This window comes from Glycine soja, chromosome 17 (assembly GCF_004193775.1).
Source record: "Glycine soja cultivar W05 chromosome 17, ASM419377v2, whole genome shotgun sequence".
Classification (NCBI taxonomy): Eukaryota; Viridiplantae; Streptophyta; class Magnoliopsida; order Fabales; family Fabaceae; genus Glycine; species Glycine soja.
In genome coordinates, this window is record NC_041018.1 from 13,061,499 (window position 1) to 13,081,990 (window position 20,492).

The following is a 20,492-nucleotide window of genomic DNA, read 5'->3' on the forward strand; positions in this document are numbered from 1 at the left end:
GGGGAAAATAGCATTTATACATCAATTGTGAACAAAACTCATAGAAAGATCACTTTTTACATGAACTGTAGAGCAAATGTAGTAACAAGAAAGCATTGACTTTTGGTATCGATTGATTTTACATTCGTGCATGGAATCAATTTGGAATGCTAAAAACAACCAATATTAAAATACTTTTGTAACAATGTCTCTAACTTTTAATGCTATAGGTAACTAATTTAAAACATTATACTATTAATCCTGTAAAAAGAAAAATCTACTATTAATTTTAAGACTATAAAGATGACATAGTGTTTTAAGCAACTTTTTTGTCAACTTTAAATCTTCATCCAATATTGCCATTTACATTTCTAATAAAATCAAGTCTCATGGTTGATAGGAAATTTTTAAGCTTAATGATGAAGATGGATCTTTAAAGGATAAAAGAAGATAAAATAAATAAAATTACTCACAATGCCAAAAGACATAGATAAATCTTTTCTTTTAAATTAACTTAACTCATTGTAACCAATTCTAAAACTTGAGTGCAACTTTGATTAAAATTAGATTTTATTTGGTACATAATAAGATCCTTCTGATTTATACTTCCAAATTTTAATTGATGATAATAATGATGTTTATAAAATGATAATATCTTTATCTCTTATATACCAAAGATAAGAACAAGAGGATTATGAGTATATTGAGTAAGATTAAGAAAATGGTACAAAATAAACAACATTAAGTGAGTCTTGTATATGAATAATATCTTAGTTTATTAACATTTATATATGTGAAGAATCACATCAATTGATATATTCTATAAAGAGTCACATCATTTTACATAACTTTTTTTCACGAATAATCATATCATTTTAAGTTGTGTCTTTTATATTAAAAAAAAGTTACTTTATTTTAATTTGTGTCTTCTCATTATCTTGATGTTTGTATATGTGTTTGTATAATTTTATGAATAATTATGTCATTTTACTTAATATTTATTCACCTAAGAAAATATTTCTTGATTCATATATTTATAACTAACTTGTATGATCTTAAAACAAACAAACTTGTGTGAAATATTATAAATATTGGATCAAACCTAAACAAACTTTTAATTAAAAAAAGATTTTCAATTTAAATGAAATAAAAAAAATCTTCAAATTGAATGAATCAATTAAAATCTTCAATTTAAAATAAAAAGAAAAGATAATTTTTTATACACAAAACTAGCAATGATGTCATAAGTCACTTAAAGAAAAAGTATACATTTTAAAAAATTATTTACATTAAAATAAATTAAACTATAACAATATTTTTATCTTTTGAGATGAACAAAGCATAATTCTAAAAATTAGACCGAATCAGTTGATTAGACCAGTTTGAACCAGTTTGAATGGGAATGGATATTCCAAGTTAGACTATCAAATCAAATATGCAATCGAATCGGTTAAGATTTGTTTTTTTACAATTCCTAAAATATTTTAAATTGTTAATAACTGATTGTTAAATAACATATAATATGTTGTTATGATATTATTTTAATCTTAACAACAATTTATAATAATTAATTATTATCTAAATTTTGATATAATTTAATATTTATGTGTTTTATACAATTTCATGATACTTGTTCATAATCGTTCAATAACTTTTATATTTAAATGTGAAAAATAAAAAAACCCCTTAATAATTTAATGATAATATCCAATAAATAATTTGTAATAATAAATAATTATATAATATTTATAGTTTGATTATAACAATTATTTTAAATTTAAAATATAAATTATAAATTAATCATATTTGATATATATATATATATATATATATATATATATATATATATATATATATATATATATATATATATATATATATTAACCCAATATCTCAACCAGTCGGATTAGTTTTCACATTAGAACATAGTCCAAATTTGAAGACAAAATGATAGTAATTTAAGCACCGGTCTTGGACCATGCTATTATAATATATATCCAAATCTTTTCTAAATCTTATTTCTTTCTAGTGTCCACTTATATCCTTTAATTTCTCTCTCTACTTAGTCAGCAGCAACTGGCAAGCTGCCACAGGACATGTTATACTGTAATGTATTTTCCCACTTCCCACAGTACATAAATACAACTTCCACTGAAAGGCCTTAAGTTAACTCTTATAGTCTTTCTTATTCCTTCTGGAATCCTTCCCTTTAGTTTCATGCGCAAGGGGAAGAAGCAACTCATTTGACTCTTACTTTATTATTTGATTTGCCGGCACCCTCTTCTTCACGGGTTTTCTTCTCACTCTACTTCATGTTCATGCCTTTCTGTTCCATCACCATGTGCATCACTTTTTTTTTATCCAAGATTGAGTCTTTACCCTATTTGCTTATTTTCCAGGAGCTGAAAAAAAATGGGAGAAAGTGCTTTGTTCTCTGTGTAGAGTTTGGCAGAGAAAGATAACAACATTTTTTAGTCCTTTATAATGCCAGTTCCACTTGCCCCCTACCCAACACCGCCAGCTCCTTATACACCACCAGCTAATGGTATCATATCTGCCTTTCTCTCTTCTCTATTGCTTACCAAGAAATCTTTCCATCATTTCATTATTGCTTTATGGTACCAAAGGGGTTTAGCTCATTTGATTGAGTATGGTGTATGAGTTCTTGTAAATCCCTTAGTACCTGTCTTCGATTCTTAAGAATAAAAAAGAATCTCATTGCTTTGTGGTGATGGAATGATTGGAGATTTGAATTCTTAGTTCTTTTCTATCATTTGGACAAAATTCTTAAATTGAATGTAAAACCGACATGATTATAAATAATAAAAAAAACAATTCCACTTTCCGATTGGCTAAAAGGAGAAATGGTGAATTGGAGATGAAATTTTTGAGTGAGATTCCTTTGAGACTCTGATTTGGGTGGAATGTGTGGATTTGAGATAGCTGGTGATATGGTTTTGAAATTGGCCAATTTCTCATCCGGGTCTGGCTTAACATTGAAAATTGAGCCTATTTTTAAGATAGATTGAATGCTAGAACCTTTAGCATGTTATGGTCATTTATTTGATACTTAAAATTATTTCATGACTGCTAGGTGTACAGAGTCAACTTGTCTGTTCTGGGTGTAGAAACCTTCTAGTGTTTCCAGTTGGAGCCACCTCCGTGTGCTGTGCTGTTTGCAATGCTGTCACAGCAGTGCCACCTCCTGGTATGCTGCAGTTTTTTTCTCCTCACTTAAGTCTATTATTCTCTATATAAATTGTGTAGGTTATTTGAAAGTTTCAATTTGCTACCTATGATTTCAAATCAACTGATGACGAGGCAGCTAAATCACAAATACTGGTGTGTGACAGGCACAGAAATGGCCCAGTTAGTATGTGGAGGTTGCCATACTTTACTCATGTACATCCGGGGCGCGACAAGTGTGCAATGTTCATGTTGTCACACTGTCAATCTAGCTTTGGAAGGTATTGTAGTACTAATTGTCTCTGAGGTTTAAGAAATTGTGTGTATGTGTGCATGCGCATGCGCCTATTGGACAGACTTTTAAGACGTTTCTCTTATGAGCTAAATGATTGTGGTTTTTAGTCCCTATTTTGGGGGTAAGCAAGCAATAAGCATCAGGTTTGTGTATTGTGACAGCAAATCAGGTGGCACATGTCAACTGTGGGAACTGCAGGATGCTACTGGCGTACCAATATGGAGCAAGATCCGTGAAATGTGCAGTTTGCAATTTTGTAACATCAGTTGGGGTCAGTGTAATCTCTTATTCCTCACTAACTAGATTTTCTTTAAACTGTCTCTAGTCCCAATCATATTGAGAAGGATCCGTACAGGTGTGTGTGTGCCGGAATAGCACTTACCTTTCTCCCTATTCACTTGGAAGAGTAGAAATAGACTTAAGCCCAGTTTGGATAAATTTCTCCATAATTACTTACTTATAGGAAGGCAAAAAAAATAATTAAACTTCTTCCATAATTTAAAATTAACTTGTGCACTTAACTTTTATAAAAGTTTTTCATTTAACTTCTTCAGAAGCTAAGGTGCATTAGTTGATTTGAACTTATGGAAAAGCTTAATCCATTTTACCTTTTTATTTTCTTCTTTTATAAGTGCATATAGAGAAGTTTATTCAAACATGGCCTTAACTTTTTATTGGTTGCAAATAAGATCATTTTTTTTTCATTTAATGAATAAATAGAAGGAATGAAAATAGAGGGAATTTCTCCAATTTGAGAAGTGTTTTAAAGGGTGAGCAAAAATTAGAACTAGAGAAATTTTGTGATATAAGCAACGATTTACTCTGGTGTTACTAAATGATGCAGGCCACAGCAAGCACCACTGAGCAGAAGTTCAGCACCTAAAACATACAAAATAGCAAGGTCATTATAGACTCTACAACCTTGGTTTTGAGTTACATATCGCCCTTAAGGAATAAAGAGGTTATCAGATTGGAGAGGAAACTCGTTTCACGTGTATAGAGTTATTTTTTTGCCTTGCGTGATTGTATTAAATTATATTTTTGTTAGATTGGGTGTATGAAAAAACTATTTATGATAAGTTTTCTGTTTCTGATGAGTGTTTTGAAAAATCCCATCGTTAGATTTTGGGTGTAAAGTTTATTTTCAGCTGTAGATAATTTGTACTATATTAGGAATAATAGATGCACAATAAGAAAGTAATTGACATAACCCTCACAATCACTAAATAAGTGGTTGAGAAGTATTTGGAATGGGTTTAAAGCCGAGAAAATCTCAACTACTCATTTACTTTTCTATGCATATATATATATATATATATATATATATATATATGGAATACCAAACACCATTAATTTCATTGAGACACTTTGTGACTTTTTGAATCAGAAAAGGTCCAAGTACGGCCACAAAAGGTAAGCAGTCAGTTGAAACACTAGATGAGCAATTCAACAAGATAACATCTGGGTCCAAAATTCCCATTTAGATATTTTCGGGATGAAATTGAGGTGAGAATTATTCAGCAAGGGGGCATTTTATTCTATGGTTTCCCATTGCTGATTTTGACTTTGCATGAATAACTAACTTCACGGGTGTTTTATTCAGACAAATCTTGCTGAATCGGATAAACATTGGTGACTACATCAAAATCTGAAGAGTATACTAATCAGCATAGTCTGTTTTTTTGTTTTATCAATAAATGTTAGTTTATTAGTTTTATTAGAAATATCAATGAGATTGACCCCTCCCCTTTCTCCTTTCATCCTTAAGCCCCCATTCCTGATGACTTCTCCCCCCTACCCTCTTCTTCTTTCATCCTTAAGCCCCCATTCCCAACCACTGCCAACCATATTTTATTGTTTTATTGATTAAAATTTATTAAAACTATAATCTTCTATTAATATATTTAGATGTTGTATTTTTTTTCTTTTTTATCCCAAAATAATTGATGTTTTAGAATTTTGAAGTCTAAATAATTTTTTCTCAATTATGCCTTATTTAATAGCTACTATAATTGAGATAAGTAGGAGTTTGTAATATAACTTATTACTACTAATTGAATATTAAATAAAGGCTTTGTAATCTAAATTTGCATTTGTTAAATATTTCTTAATTCATATACATTAATCATAAACATCTAAAGATATGAGAATGAGGTAGTACAAAATTAAGAGCATAACTCATTAAACAAGTGGGAATCAAATTTTTGTGTGTATTGAAAAAAGTGTGTTGCAGGCATTTCTTAACTTTGAATATGGTAGAGTTCTTAGCTCATGTTGACTATTTGGTAACAACTTTTTTTCTGGATACTATCATTTATCCTTGTGGTTGGTTAGAAATGGGGTTTGGAAATGGTACCATGCCTCGAATTTTCACAAAAAGAGGGCAAGGCCAAGGCTAAGAAAACAGAAAAATTGTAGTTATGATGTGTGCAGTGAACTCATTCAACATGTTGCAGTTGCAAAATGCAGACAGGACTGAGGCAACAACATCCTTTCATTACACAACATAGCAACATATTTGGCAGTTTAACACAATGAATGTCTTTCTCAACCCTCTACTCTGCCCTGTCTTCCACTTGAAACACTAGGAGTTAGCAAAAATCATAGTGAGTGAATGACATGGACATGTCTTCTTACATTTCCAAGCATGGCCCCTTTGATGTTGGCCAACGTTCCCCTACAGTCTTGTTCATGTCAACCATACCGTTATCAGCACTCCAGAGCATATTTTGATTCCAATCATTTTGTAAATGTCATGTTCAATTGAAAATTAGTCTTTTTGTGAGAGTACAAGGGCAGTATCATTTAAAGTTTAAAAGATATTCGGCTGTGACTGTCTCCCTATGAACTTGAATCCTTAGCCAGTTAGCCCTTTCCATAACTTGCTGCTAATAGATTAAAATAGCAAGTAGTAATATCACAATAAGTGGCTGTGAATGCTGGGTGTACAGAACTAGATATGAGAAATCTCTTGTCTTTGTCAATCTGGACGATATTGTTTATACATTGAAGGTTCTCATTTAACTCCTTTCATTGTTATCTATTTTATTTTCTCCTTGTTCTTGTATTCATCACTATTAACTTTGCACATTTTTACTACTCAAATTACTTGCATGTTAACTACTATGATGTGACATGATTGACAAATGATTTTGTCTTTTAAGCATGTGTGGTAAGAGGTTTGATCTTAGATTTATACATGAAAAATGTTTGTTATTGGGAGAGGTCAAACCTTCAAATAAATATAATATTTTGAGAGATTAGTCCTTAACTTATGTTGGAGGATATTCCAGATTCACCCAAAATAATTACACATGCATGTTTGGATAACTGTTACACCCCTTCCAAAAGAATGATCAAAATAAAAGATACAAATAACATCATTCTCCAAAAATATACTTAACACCCAAAAGTCCTTTAGAAGATTTATCTAAAACATGTTGGGAGTTTCACATTATATGCAAATGAGACTAACATTACTCATTTTGCAAATTTGATCCACATTAGCCCATTAAAGTAAGTCCAGAGTTACCAAATTGCTGAGAAGCATGCTATGCCATATGGCTAAAGAGTACAATTAATAGCACCAAAGAATCAATATCAGTATATCGCAATGGACTAAAATGCAAATCCCTCCAAGGTTGATAATTAAGATTGGCTTCTTCATAACATTGCTTCACCAATTTCAGCTTTTTGATTAAGAGAAGAATCACTTCCTTTTCATATTAAAAGTTATCAATCTATCAACTTCCCATGCATGAGAAGCCCTTCTTTTACATTCAAGGCTTGTGGGACCGTGGGGTACGGTTGTACACTTCACTCACCATCTTGTTCCTAATGACTTTTTTAACTAATAGAGCAATGGACCACAATGGTGTAGTCTTCTCTTGATCCTGCTTTATTATTTCATCAACACTATGCAACTGTTTCCTTCTTCAGCTGGACCAAAACAAATTTGATATTTCTAGCATGGAGCCCAACCGAATCAAATTAAAAGGGTAAATCCAATCTTCTTTATTCGTGGGTTTATCACTATTCCCCATGGACCATCACTAAATCCAAACATTATTTCTTCTTCAGATGGTCCATGACCATAGGGCATAATTATATCCTGGAGCCCAATTGAATCAAAAGACAGATTGCCATCTCAATCCTTTTTAATGTTTCTATTCTATCGCTATTCTAAATTGACAAGGCAATGTTAAGTGGAATATTGTTTTGGAAAAAAATGGCAACTTCAATCCTGGTCCATTTATCAAGTCTCATGGAGTTCATAAATCCTACAACAAAAAGAGTTAATTTTTTGTTTTTACATTTCCCGACAGTGCTGTTTGGTCACAAATTTTTTTCCAATACCTCATAGCTAATCATTGCTTGAAGAGGAAAAAATTCAAAAGTAAAAAAGTAATTGACAGAGCTCAGCAAACCTTTTTTCATGTTTTAATTTTCTCTTTTCTGAAGTTCTTTCATGAAAAATCATTTAAAGATTAATTGTTGTTTTAGTCCTTATTTTTTTTTAAAAAAATGTTTCCAATCCCTAAACAAAAGTTTGATTCATCAAAGCTTTTTTTTTTTTTTTCCGTCTTCTATTTTATTCTGTCATTTGTTTGTGCAGTTAAACGATGACATAGTGACTGCTGAACCATCACCTGCTACTTTTTTAATTATTTAATGGGGATTCATTTTCTTGTGATTAACTCGACTGACTCGTTTGAAAGGTTTAAACAATTTCTGGCACTTAAAAATCGACAGAAATTATTTCCCTAGACGTAAAGTTTCTCCCCTTTTTTGCCTCCGATGGAAATTTTGCAAACCTACAAACACATCAATCAATTTTTATTGGAGTTGAAGCTTATTTTGTCTTAGTTACTGCTTCAAAATAAACTAAATAGACAATAAACAAATAAAATGAACCTTCTGAGTTCTTCCTCATTAGTGCCTTTAATGCTGTTGTCTCTTTGGTCCCAAAGCTCTTCCTCTAATATAAACCCGGTCCAGCCTCCAGGTATAGCGTTCCCACAAGTAATGCCCAAAGATAACGCCATTCTGGTTTATTGCTGGCCAATAATTCTTTTCTTTTCTTTTCTTTTTCTCTTTGGCTAAATTAAGTTGGCCAACTCTGGTGAATCGAGAGGGTGACTACTTTTTTAATTCACTTTAACATGGGGACTCAATGTCAACTTAACCCGTGCTTGAGTTAACTCTTTTTAAAAATCTCTAGATATATGTTAGGCGAATTAATTACCCACACCTTGTATACCATACCAAATAGGAAAAAAGATAGGAGTATAGGCATATAGCATGGGGCTTTGCTTGGAATTAGCACAATAGTATATATAGGGAAAAATAAACCAAGACAAGAAGATAACATGGTAGATATATGAGAAGAAGAAAAGAAGGGGAAACAAAATATTCACATTCTTTGCTCCAATAATTGTCAGATTTTCTACATTGCTTACTCGTCAGCCATGGCCAACTCCAAGGCATAGTCATCTCTTTCCTGTAAAGCAATTTTCGGGTTTAAAGTCACGTAATCAAAGACAATAATACAAGCCATCTCATTCTAAAAAAAAATAAAAAGATAAAAATGGTTACAAACAGAACTTACCACTGGTCCTCGAGCAAAATAACGTCCAAATTGAAGCCAATATACCTGTATGTGCCCAGGATTTATTATATTCATAACCAATATTCAAAAAAAAAAATGATAACAATGACAACAAAAATATTCTTATCTCACGAACCCCAACAAATGATAATAACAAAGAGAAACGGGACTATACACTGGCAGTGTCTATTTTACACTGTCAACCAATAAAACATCTCCGTTTATGATAACTCTGGTGACCCAGTAATAGCTTCTCTAAGTTCAAGAATAGCATTTGGAAGCTTCAGATGAGAATATAATTTAGGAGACCCAATAAACTTGGAAATTAAATCCAAGAATTATGTGAGTCCAAAACAACATTAAGTCACCATTGAAATGATCGTCAATGGGAAAAGAAATCGCCATTGGTATAGTGCAGTATTGGGAATTAAGTTATCACTGAAATGATGATCAATGGAAAGACAATGATCTAACAAACACCAGCATTAAGGTATAAATTGGGCACAGATCATCACTCTCCCTCTTATATGCTAAGATTAGAAAACCAACAATAATACCATTGAAGGAAAGAACTTCGGCAAACATGATGATTTAATATGAGCATACTGAGAAAGAGAAAAAGTGAAAAGCTTGCTGGAAAGGGAAACACAGTGAACCAATAGAGGGTAGAAGGAATCCAAAAAACGAATAAAAAGGAAAAACCCTTGGTGGTTGTAATTGGAGCACAACCAGAAGATAGAAAAGAACCATATAGATATAGACATCTTTGCACTGGATTTCATATTTTAAGGAATGCGACAATGAGAAAATGACAGGACTAGGACACAAAGGATGGTACTACTCTGATACCAAGTTATAGTATTTAGGATAATATAGATACTAACATAGATTGGTATTATGCATTACAATGTAATACAAAACACTAACTCAAAGGTCTTTTTCATACTAATAATTGCATCAATTACTAGTGTGTAAAGCTCTGGTGCATTCATACAATAACACTACTAGCACTAATTAAATATGGGGGTACCAGGAAATATAATGAAATCAGGAAATAACTCTCAATTAGATGACTTATTGATTCCACGGTATATTCTAAAGATCACAAAAAATATTCAATATTAAAAGGTACAGTAAAGATATTATGAGATATTTTGTAGATATTCTAGCAATATCAATTCTAAAAAGAAAAAGCATCTCCTTAGAGTTTATCGGATTGGCGTCTATTCAAACAGTTATCACAAAATGTTTCAAACTATAATTGTAGCCTTTCTCATTACCTCATCTTCATCTTGAGTTTCCACTTCAACATCAGAGGTTGGGAAGCCCACACAAAGAAGTGCATAACCCTGAAATGCAACACACTTGTCCAGCTCAGCAATAAAAGACAGTGGAAATTTTAATTACAACAACAATGATAATGATGACGATAAATATTGTTATTATTATTTTTATAACATTTTCCCCAATGTTGTTAACTAATTAACTACCATTTGTGGAAAAGGAATGTTTATTGCAAATGGCACCAAACTAACCATAAACTGGAAAACATCTTTGTTCTGTTGTATGTATATAATCTAACTTATTCATTTTGTGCAAGGGCTCTGGAATAGAAACACTGACCCAAGAAACAAAATGCAAACTATGAATACAATCATATCAGGAATGTCTAAAAAGAAGAGTCAAATAGTTGTACTTCTAAGTTTTAACTTAAGCCCTTTTGAATAAGTAAATCCTTTTCAATTCTCATTGTTCTTTTCATTACAGGAATGAACCAAAAAAGTCATTTCTATTTTTGGCTTTTCTGAAAATTATAGTGCAAGTAAAGCTAACAATGGAAGAGGATAAACAACAGAATAAAAATATTATAGTCCAGGTTAACATATAGGAAACAGCATCCCATTAATAGAATGGTCAATGGCTCATAGTTGTTACAGTTGATTTTCATTTTGGCTTTGAATCGTAATTACAAGTTATGAAAATAATTAAAGGAAAATAGTAAGTAATAGTTCAGTGCATTGGCACTATGAAAAACAGCAAAACTTTCAATGTCCTCTTATTTGCTACGGAATAGGGTCAGACATCAGACTAATGCATATGGTGTTGCCATCTCAAAACTTTAATGGAGCATATGGCTCTATACCAGGAATTAATCCTCCCCTCCTCTACACTATAGTAACAAGCACAACAAACTTCTTAGAATAAAATGACAGAGAGAGTTGAGACTTGATAGAAAACTGAGAAAAATTATTATTGAATATTGATTAATATTGAGAGGTAAAACTTATTGCTAAGTATAAACTACTATAGTTTATTAGGTTTAACCAACTGTTGGATGCAACAGAAATACAGAATATAATTATCTAAAAAAGACAGCTCTAACTAACAAACAAAATACAGTATACTTTAACAAAAGTATATTGCTTTATCATAATTCATGCTCAATATCTTCTTTTACTCTTAAAACTTAATAAAAATAAAAAAGGGGAAATGCTGATTATTGCGTATAGCATTACAAAATTGTGCATTGGTACTTAACTAGTTGAAATTACTAATTCAAGCATTTAATTAACAAAATTATAAACATAGAATAAAGAGAAGTTAGGTGTGCCTTGTCTCTCAATTCGGCCGATATCCCTAGTGCCTCTGGTTGCCTAATCTTTCCATTCTTTATACGTACAGCACAGCTAGTACAACAACCTGTGATAGATAAAAGGTTTTAAAGAAGCAAACAGTATCAGGAAGCTAGCAATAGCATCACAGACCTGACAGATTTGAATCATAATGGCAATAGAAGTAGCAGAGAAAACAAGTATCAATAATGCATTGCATCATCTACAAAGACAAACTTCACCATATTTTCTTTGCTCCCAAGGAAAAACACTAGTTTAAAGTAATCACCTTTTTATCTGTATTTTAATAAAACCCAGGAAAAAATGGAATCTATCATCAGCCTAGGCCATTGGTAATGATATGATAGGTTTGTAAAATTCTTCTAATGACTTCCAAAAACCTTATGTTATGAAGGACTGACATGTGCTTAGAGATCTAATTTGAACCAGTGAAAATTGGAAAGCCAGTTATCTCCCAAGGGTATGGTAAAAAAATGTCAAATTTGGCACTATAACACCCTTGTTAGTTATATGACGAGTTGTGCAGATCTTAAAAATACTGAAGATAATGAAACCCCACCAAATCTAATAATCTACCATTCCAATTCCATTAAATGACAAAGATGAAACCTTAAAACTAAGATAACTAGAGAAATCAACGGCTTCCTGTAGGAAACAGAAATACAGGTGTAGTCAACAACAACAATAACAAAGCCTCATCCCACTAGGAATGCAGGTGCAGTCAAGCAGCAAAAAAAGAAGATAACATAGCAAATTAGCATGAATGTGTGTATTTTCTGTAGGCACTTTTGTGTAGAAAAAATTATTTTTTTAAAAGAAGAGGAAATATATTATGCAGAATTTTATTCCTCGGCCGTGCTCTCTATATAAAGCTAAAATGTAATACCAAATTCAAATACTAACAACGTCTTAAAAAACAAATTGATAATATCTGTAAATTTAAACAATGTCCTAAATAAAAAATTTCTAAAAAACTAGATTATTTAATTCCTAAATAAAAAATTCCTAAAAAACTAGATTATTTAGTCATGTTTACATCATTTCCTTGTGTGAGAAGATAACAGAAAATTATGAAGAAATAAGATAAAAGTAAGTACCATGCCTGCAGGCGAATGGAAGGGTAATATTCTGGGCCTCAGCAGTATGTAATATATACTGGTCCTGCATTTCATAAACCATAGTCACATTCACACATAAATTTTCAAGAAAAAAAACAATAAGGACCATTAATTTCTGTTCCTTTTGGGTCACAGAAACAAAAATCAACAGCATGCAGTTGCAACGTGAAGGATGGTACCTCAGGCACGACGAATTCGTGAACGATTCCTCGTTGTCTGTCGTGGACTATGACCTTATGCGTGGGACTGGGAACATCGACGGACGGAGACTGGTAACCGGTTCCGCCCGTCCGCGCCACCGCTGTCTCGAGCTCCGCCTGCGCCGTCGTGGCTTTGCGGCGGGTATTGGAAGGGAATGATTGGTGTTGCTTGGCAAGTGGAATCCCGGGGATTCGAAGAAGGGGAAGTGCCATTTTCTTCTTCTTAGCACAGACAAACACAGTGATGGATAACGAAAGCGAGGTGAGGAACAATACGCGCGTTCTCAGCCAACCGTTAGATTCCCTTCCAACCAATACTCAACACGTGTACGGTTATCATCACTCGTCCAAGGATTTCACTAAACAAGTTTCATCAACAAGACTTGTTAGTTTTAACTTTCGGTTTAACGGTTGATGCCGAGTTTATTAGCATCTATTAAAAATAAACAATAATAATTCTTTTTTTAGAGAACAATAACAAATTATTTAGGGTAAGTAGTCACTTCTTTTGTCCCTAATGTATAAAAAAAAAGGCGACAATATATTCGACCGTTAACTTTAGTCTGTCACCATTAATAAAATAAGTTACTTGGGATGAACAAATTTGTTAATTTAGTTTCCAAAAGCGTAAAAAGTGCAAAAAATATATTCAAACGTTAATCGTAGATTGTAAATAATTATTATAATTTGAAAAAATTTATAATAATTGCGACAATATTTTTTTAACAAACTTGTAAATTAAATTGAGTCTAAAAAAAAAAGAATACTCGTTTTATAAACTCGTAAATAATTTTTTTATACTCTCATGTTTGATGAAAGGTTGAAGTAAAAAAATACTTATTATAAAGCATTATAGTTGAATTAGATTCATGAATAATTTTTAGGGAAAATTGCAATTGAAATGACACTTTTAATTTTTAAAAAACACTCACCTCCTTTGGAATGATTTTTTTTAAGGTTATGATTTTTATAAATGATCAGTCAATAAAAAATAATTGTGTATGATTTTAAAAAAATTAATTTAAAAATCAACAAACTTTTATTATAATGTGTAATTTGATGTCATTGCATATACTAATAGACATTCATATTTTATTATAAAAAATTTATAAAAAATAAATAAATAAATAAATAGTGTTTGATTAAACAAAAATAATGATTTTCTTATCGTTTTATAGTTAAATTTCTTTTTTTTGTGTGTGTTGATAACATTTATTTAAGAGTTAACAACCAAAAGATTGATTTTTTTTGTAGTTGAAGAAAAGTAAAAGAATTCGTCAAAACAATAAAAATTTACTTTCATTGATAATATTTTATGCATGTTTCAACCGTTGATGAAGCTTAAATATTATATAACAAAAATAGAGACTTACGAGTATGATATAACTCACACAAAATTTTGTCATAATTATTATAAATTTTTCAAAATTATAATAATTATTCACAATCTATTATTAACATCCGAATATATTTGTTGGATTTTTTATATTTTCGGGGACTAAATTTTATATTTTTATCTTTTATGGAGGCATTTGTTAGTAGAGTAGGATGATAGAAAGTCAAAAAAATATTATATGATAAATATGTCTCTATGTTGACAATTAAAGATGACAAAGTTGACAATCATTGTGACAAATTCATTCCTATGTGTCACGTAGGTTATTTTATTAAAGTAACGGACGGAAGTTAGCAGTCAAATATATTTGTTGCACTTTTTACACGTTCGATGACTAAATTTTGTATTTTTATCTTTTAAAGACACATTTATCAATGAATTACATATTTAAGAACAAAAGTGATTATTTATCCAATTATTTATTTGAGATCTCTAACTGTCACCCAACATGGTATCAAGTCAAATTACTTCTAATTTTATGACAAATGCTAACAATTAAAGAATTAAAATATCATTAATGAATTATGATTTTCATTTTTCGTTACATTTTTAAGGCAAATTTCAATAAAAAAAAATATTTTTAATTTTTAATCAATGTATTTAGGAATGATTAACAAAACTCATACTTTATTTTATAAACTTTAAATAAATCTTGTTAGGATATATTGATTTCTTGAATTCAGCAAAAAAAAATTGATTTCTTTTACTTTAAGTAATTATTCTCTCAAAATAGTAGTGTAACTCTAAAAAGCTCACAAAATAGATTATACAAGTTATTTTACTTTTTAATATCTTATAAATATTTATTTTTATTTTAACTTAAAATGATTAACTAAATAAGATGTATATTCTTGTCTATAGTGAATCTTGCTCTAAATTATTTTGGATTTTTTACGTTTAGTGGGTAATTTTTGAAAAAAAAAATTATAAAAATAAATATTTTTTAAAATTATTACGGATCATCTTTTAAAACACAATAGTTTAAAATATGACTTTGTTATTTGCTATTTAAAAAAAAAAAAACAGAATTCCTCGTTACGACTTTCTTAATATTTTATATTTTTAAAATTAACTACTAAAGGCGTCGTTCAATTCACGACTTTGGCAAATTATTGAAGTCATATATAGACTTCTCGATTACCGATTATGTTTCAAGATATTATACAAGTGTTAAGGAAAAAAAAAGGCACACACGTGTTTTCATGCATGCTAACCAAGTATTTCCAACACTATTACTATGTGTAATTGGTGCCTAATCTCTCTACATGTCCTTTTAATGAGCCTATAGCCAACACGCAACACTGTTGTGGAAGCTTATGTACAGAAAGTGCAAGAGTTTGGGAAAAAAACAAAAGGTAAACTTTATTCTATTTGAAGGGAAGTACGTAGTCCTTTGTTCTAGACATAGAGATTAAAGGGTAAATTTATATAAGGGGGCTTCTTTTAAAAACATTTTACGTAATAGGGTCTCTTTTAAAAGAAATTTTAAGGGGGGTCTCTTCTGTACGTGGGTGTCGCCATTAACAATGGCGTGAAGCTTGGAACCGCCAAAGGCAATGGCGGGACAGGGAATGCCGCTATTGGCAGCAGCGGGACAGGGGGTGACTCAGCATAAACCGTCATTCGTACTGGCGGGATAGGGCTGAGTAGGAGTGAGAAAAGCCATGCCGCCATTGGTGCTGGCGGGACATGCCTACGTGGGCAGTCCCGCCATTGGAGCTGGCGGGATAGGCTTTGGCACTGTTTTTTTGATGCAGCCTGATGGGACTGAAGCATGGGACTGAAGCGTGATGACTGAAGCTGCACCTAGGGTTCACATGCTATCTCTGAAATTTTTTTTGATGCTAGGGCTAGAGTTCTACTTCACATGCACCCAGTTGTTGCTTTAGAGGAGACTAGGGCACAGTATTGGATAGGAAATCAGATATTAACTTGTGTTTAAAATTACAAAAACTAAAAATTTATGTGTCTAAAATTTATAAATATATACTTAAAGCTAATATTAACTTGTGCCTAATACTAAAAAATCTAATATTACGTGTGTCATCCTAAAGTATCATGCATATATATATATATATATATATATATATATATATATATATATATATATATATATATATATATATATATATATATATATATATATATATATATATATATATATATATATATATATATATTTTTATTAGGCTAAACTATCATCCGTCTAAATATATACCTAATACTACAAAAATTAATATCACATATATAAAATTTAAGAATATATACAACAACTAAATATATATACACATAATATTTTTATACTAACTAAATAAATATATAATATTTTTTTCAATTATACTTACTCATATAATTTTTTTGACGAGAGATTAAGTTATAAAATAATTTCTTATTTAAAACTCATAAGAATAATTAGTTTATCAACCCCCCCTCCAAAAGTACATCATATATTTTAATTCTACGAATAATTAAGAATACAATTAATTTAGATTCTATAGAAGATATGTAGTATACAAATAAAATAAATTTAGAAAAATAATTGAAACAAGTTGATAAGAAAGAATAATTATTTTAGAAAACTTTATATTTCTTGAGTTAGAATATATTTTATTTTACAGATATTTCTAGAATTCATAATAAAATTCTCATTCTTTGATATAAAAAATTAATAATAATATTCTATGCAGTAATTACTGCTAATACTAAAATATTATATACAATAACCAAATATTATTTTGAACCAAATAATATCTAACAATATATACAATAACTAAATAAAATTTTAATTCTAACTAACCAAATAATATTTTCATACTTACTAACCTAACATTGGAATATCTATTAATACGTAAAAAATAATAACACAATAGCTACTCATACTAACTAATTTAAACTTAGAACTTTTGTTAATAATAACTAACCTACTATTTACATACTAACTAACCTAGAATATTTGTTAATACTAATACTAACTAACTTAAACTTATAATATATATTAACATATTTACTTTGAAAATACTTACCAGGAATTTATGTCCAAGATAAGGGTAAGGACACTTGAAGGATGAAAGCACAGCAACAACAAGCACTAAATTTGAAAGAAATTTGAACCACGAGCACAACACAAGCACAATAAGCTCTCACACTCAAGAAGAAAGAAAGAGAAAGAAAACTCAGTAAGGTAAGGAGAAATGTAAGCGTAAAGAATGAAGTTCAACCATTTTTTTTATAGCTGAAAACTTGAACCCCAACGTTCAAAATTTTTTAACGTTCACATGCTATACTAGGCTTTTCAGAACTGAAAACCCTAAACACTGCAAGCCTGAGCCTAGCTATGTTCTAAACACTGCAAGCCTGCAACGTGCAGACCTGGAAGCCTTCAACGTGAGCCTTCAACGTGTTCCGCAGAAGCCAGTGGCGGGACTGCCCACGTTGGCATGTCCCGCCAGTACCAGTGGCGACATGGCTCCCTCTCTCCTAGTCAGCCATGTCCCGCCAGGACGAATGGCGGTATGGGTGCGCCTCTCTCCTAGTCACCATGTCCCGTCAGGAGGAATGGTGGTATGCACTGAGGCCGTTGTTGTCAATGGCGGTACAAGCTCTCCAGCCGGCAGCAATGGCGACACCCCGTAAACAACAGACCCCCTGTGTAATATGTTTTAAAAGGAACCCTGTTTGGTAAATTGTTTCTAAAACAAGCCCTGTATAGTAAATTTGTCGAAATTAAAGAGTCTTTACTCAAGCCCGTCATACAATACACACGGGGGATCGTGATTAAGAAGTTACACACAATGTCTTGTGTGATACTCTGATATAGCAAGTTGACCCAACAAGGTAAAGTTGTGACCTCAAATACGACTTCTCTATTACTCTTTTAAAAGAATCATAAAATTTCAAAATACGATTTACTCATTTTCCATAATAAATTAAAAAAAAAAATACTCATTCCTGTAAATTTTCAAAATCAATAATATCCCCTAAACATAAAAAAAAAAAGCCAAATCTTTCCTAACATGTTATTCTTCTTGATCAAGTGTAATAGTTTTCATGTCAACTTTAATTAAGTAAAAAAATGGTAGAATTTAAAACTCAAACTTAGAGCATCTCAACATAGATTATTTTTCTGACATGCACATCAAAAGCAATGCAACAAAAAAATTGTGACAGATAAAGAGAAACTATGTAAGACCCACGTCTTGGTTTGGATTGTTTCGCCGAGCACTCGTTGCTCTTCAGTTTTTGTGGTGTTCACGGTACAAAAGTAATATTGTAATATTTGTTTTATTGTATATCTTAAACAAAAATGAATTTCGTTGCATATTCACAGTACGGTGGTTAAAATTGGACAACTTTCCTGCAAATAAATTGGATAAGTTGTTTTTTTAAAAATTGACCTTTTTTTTAAGTAAACAATAAAATTGCTTAGTATAAATTGTAACATTTTGATAATATTGTCACACAATTATCCTTCAATGGCATCTTGTTTTCTCTCTTTTATTTTGTTTGCTTTTAACCCTTGTTTGTATACACAAATGGGAGATCCCAATCAATATAATTCTAATTTTTACTACAATTGGATGCCAAATTCGCAACTCCCAAATGCTCAAAATGTTTAACATTCTTTTTCTCAATCTTCAAATTCTCCAAATAATTATCCCAAACATATGAAATTTTTTCCATTTTTCAGTCCGTAGTTTATTTCCACCAAATATGTCATATATGGTTATTCCTTATGTAATGTCAGGCCAAAGTGGGATGAATTTTTCATTCTCAACATTCAGTCTTTAATGAAATTTTGTAAGGGTAAGCTTTTAAGGTATAATTTACGATAAATGCAACCACATATAATATGAGATACTATTTAGTAGATATTTTTATCCAAAATGGATTACATTCGCAAAACTCATCCCAAAGCCAATAAGAGAAAAAAAAATTGTTTGGCTAACGTTAAGAATCAATAAGAATAAACTTTGAAAGAATTTTTGGAGTGTTTCAATCATAATTTACAATTATATGTGACCGAGCACGATTTTGGAACATTGATATATTGAAGCAGATAATGGATGCATGTATAATACTACATAATATGATTGACGAAAAAATGAGATGAATATGATGTCGATTTTGATTATTCATATGATGGTTCTAGTAATGATGTCTCCATGCATGAAAAAGATATTTAGAAAAAAGAACGCATGCGTGAAAATGAAATACATTGTCATCTTCAATCAAACTTAATGAAACATATTTAGAAATGTTTTGAACGCAAAAATAATGAAAATTGAACTTTATTTTAATGATAGGCTATTTGTATTTCTTTATGTATTTTAAAGGTATTATTATTAAGTTTAAGAGTTTAAAGTCCATGTGCTGAACAGTGTAAAATAGTTTTACATTATTATTTAATTATAAATTAACTTTTAAATTACTTTAAGATAATTATTTTAAAAATCAATAAATTTATTATACATGATGAATTGTGATTGGATGACGACTTAAAAATTTGTATATTATCATGCATAACTCTTTTTCTTTAAGTTTAATTTGCATTATATTTTATTATTTTTATTTTAAAAGTTAAATTTTATTTAATTAAAATGTATCATATTTATTTACTTATTATTATTTAAATATATTAACTTAAAATTAACATGAGTAATAAAATAAAGTTATTCAGAAAAATAAATATAAAGAGTTAGATATATAGTGGAGAGAAACTTTACTAAATTTTTTGGCTGGAGTAAAATTTTAATTAAATTATTTAAAATAAGAAATATGATGTGATATTGTAAAAAAAAAAAACTATATATATATATATAATATTGTTAAAAAATAAAAGAAAAACTACCAACTAGTGTCTTGTGCTTTTTTATCAACAGAACGCACGTGACTAGTACCTATTGAAATCAGATAAAAGATATGAGAACATTAGTTAGTTAATAGTGATAGAACTAAAACTAATCTGATAAGATAATTGTGTAAGATTATTGATGTATTTAAATTAAAATCATAAATTGTTTTAAAAAATTCTTATTCGTTAGTGCTACGGTAACGGATAAGTTATAATAATAATAATC

General features: G+C 30.4%; 2 protein-coding genes across 2 annotated transcripts; one reads left to right on the top strand and one right to left on the bottom strand.

The window, feature by feature from the left end:
- Window positions 1-2,052: 2,052 nt before the first annotated feature.
- LOC114392123 (protein LOL1) lies at window positions 2,053-4,613 on the top strand. The gene is made up of 6 exons (XM_028353158.1): window positions 2,053-2,270; window positions 2,379-2,524; window positions 3,074-3,187; window positions 3,333-3,446; window positions 3,622-3,731; window positions 4,305-4,613. Exons 2-6 carry the CDS (start codon window positions 2,464-2,466, stop codon window positions 4,341-4,343), a joined length of 438 nt encoding a protein of 145 aa, XP_028208959.1. The 5' UTR covers window positions 2,053-2,270; window positions 2,379-2,463; the 3' UTR covers window positions 4,344-4,613.
- Window positions 4,614-8,731: 4,118 nt separating this feature from the next.
- On the bottom strand, window positions 8,732-13,265 carry LOC114392449 (ferredoxin C 2, chloroplastic-like). Its single transcript, XM_028353593.1, has 6 exons — window positions 12,999-13,265; window positions 12,799-12,862; window positions 11,680-11,768; window positions 10,349-10,417; window positions 9,069-9,113; window positions 8,732-8,960 (listed from the first exon to the last, which is right to left on the bottom strand). The coding sequence occupies exons 1-6, from the start codon at window positions 13,230-13,232 to the stop codon at window positions 8,916-8,918; spliced, it is 546 nt and encodes a 181-aa protein (XP_028209394.1). The 5' UTR covers window positions 13,233-13,265; the 3' UTR covers window positions 8,732-8,915.
- Between the last annotated feature and the right edge of the window lie 7,227 nt (window positions 13,266-20,492).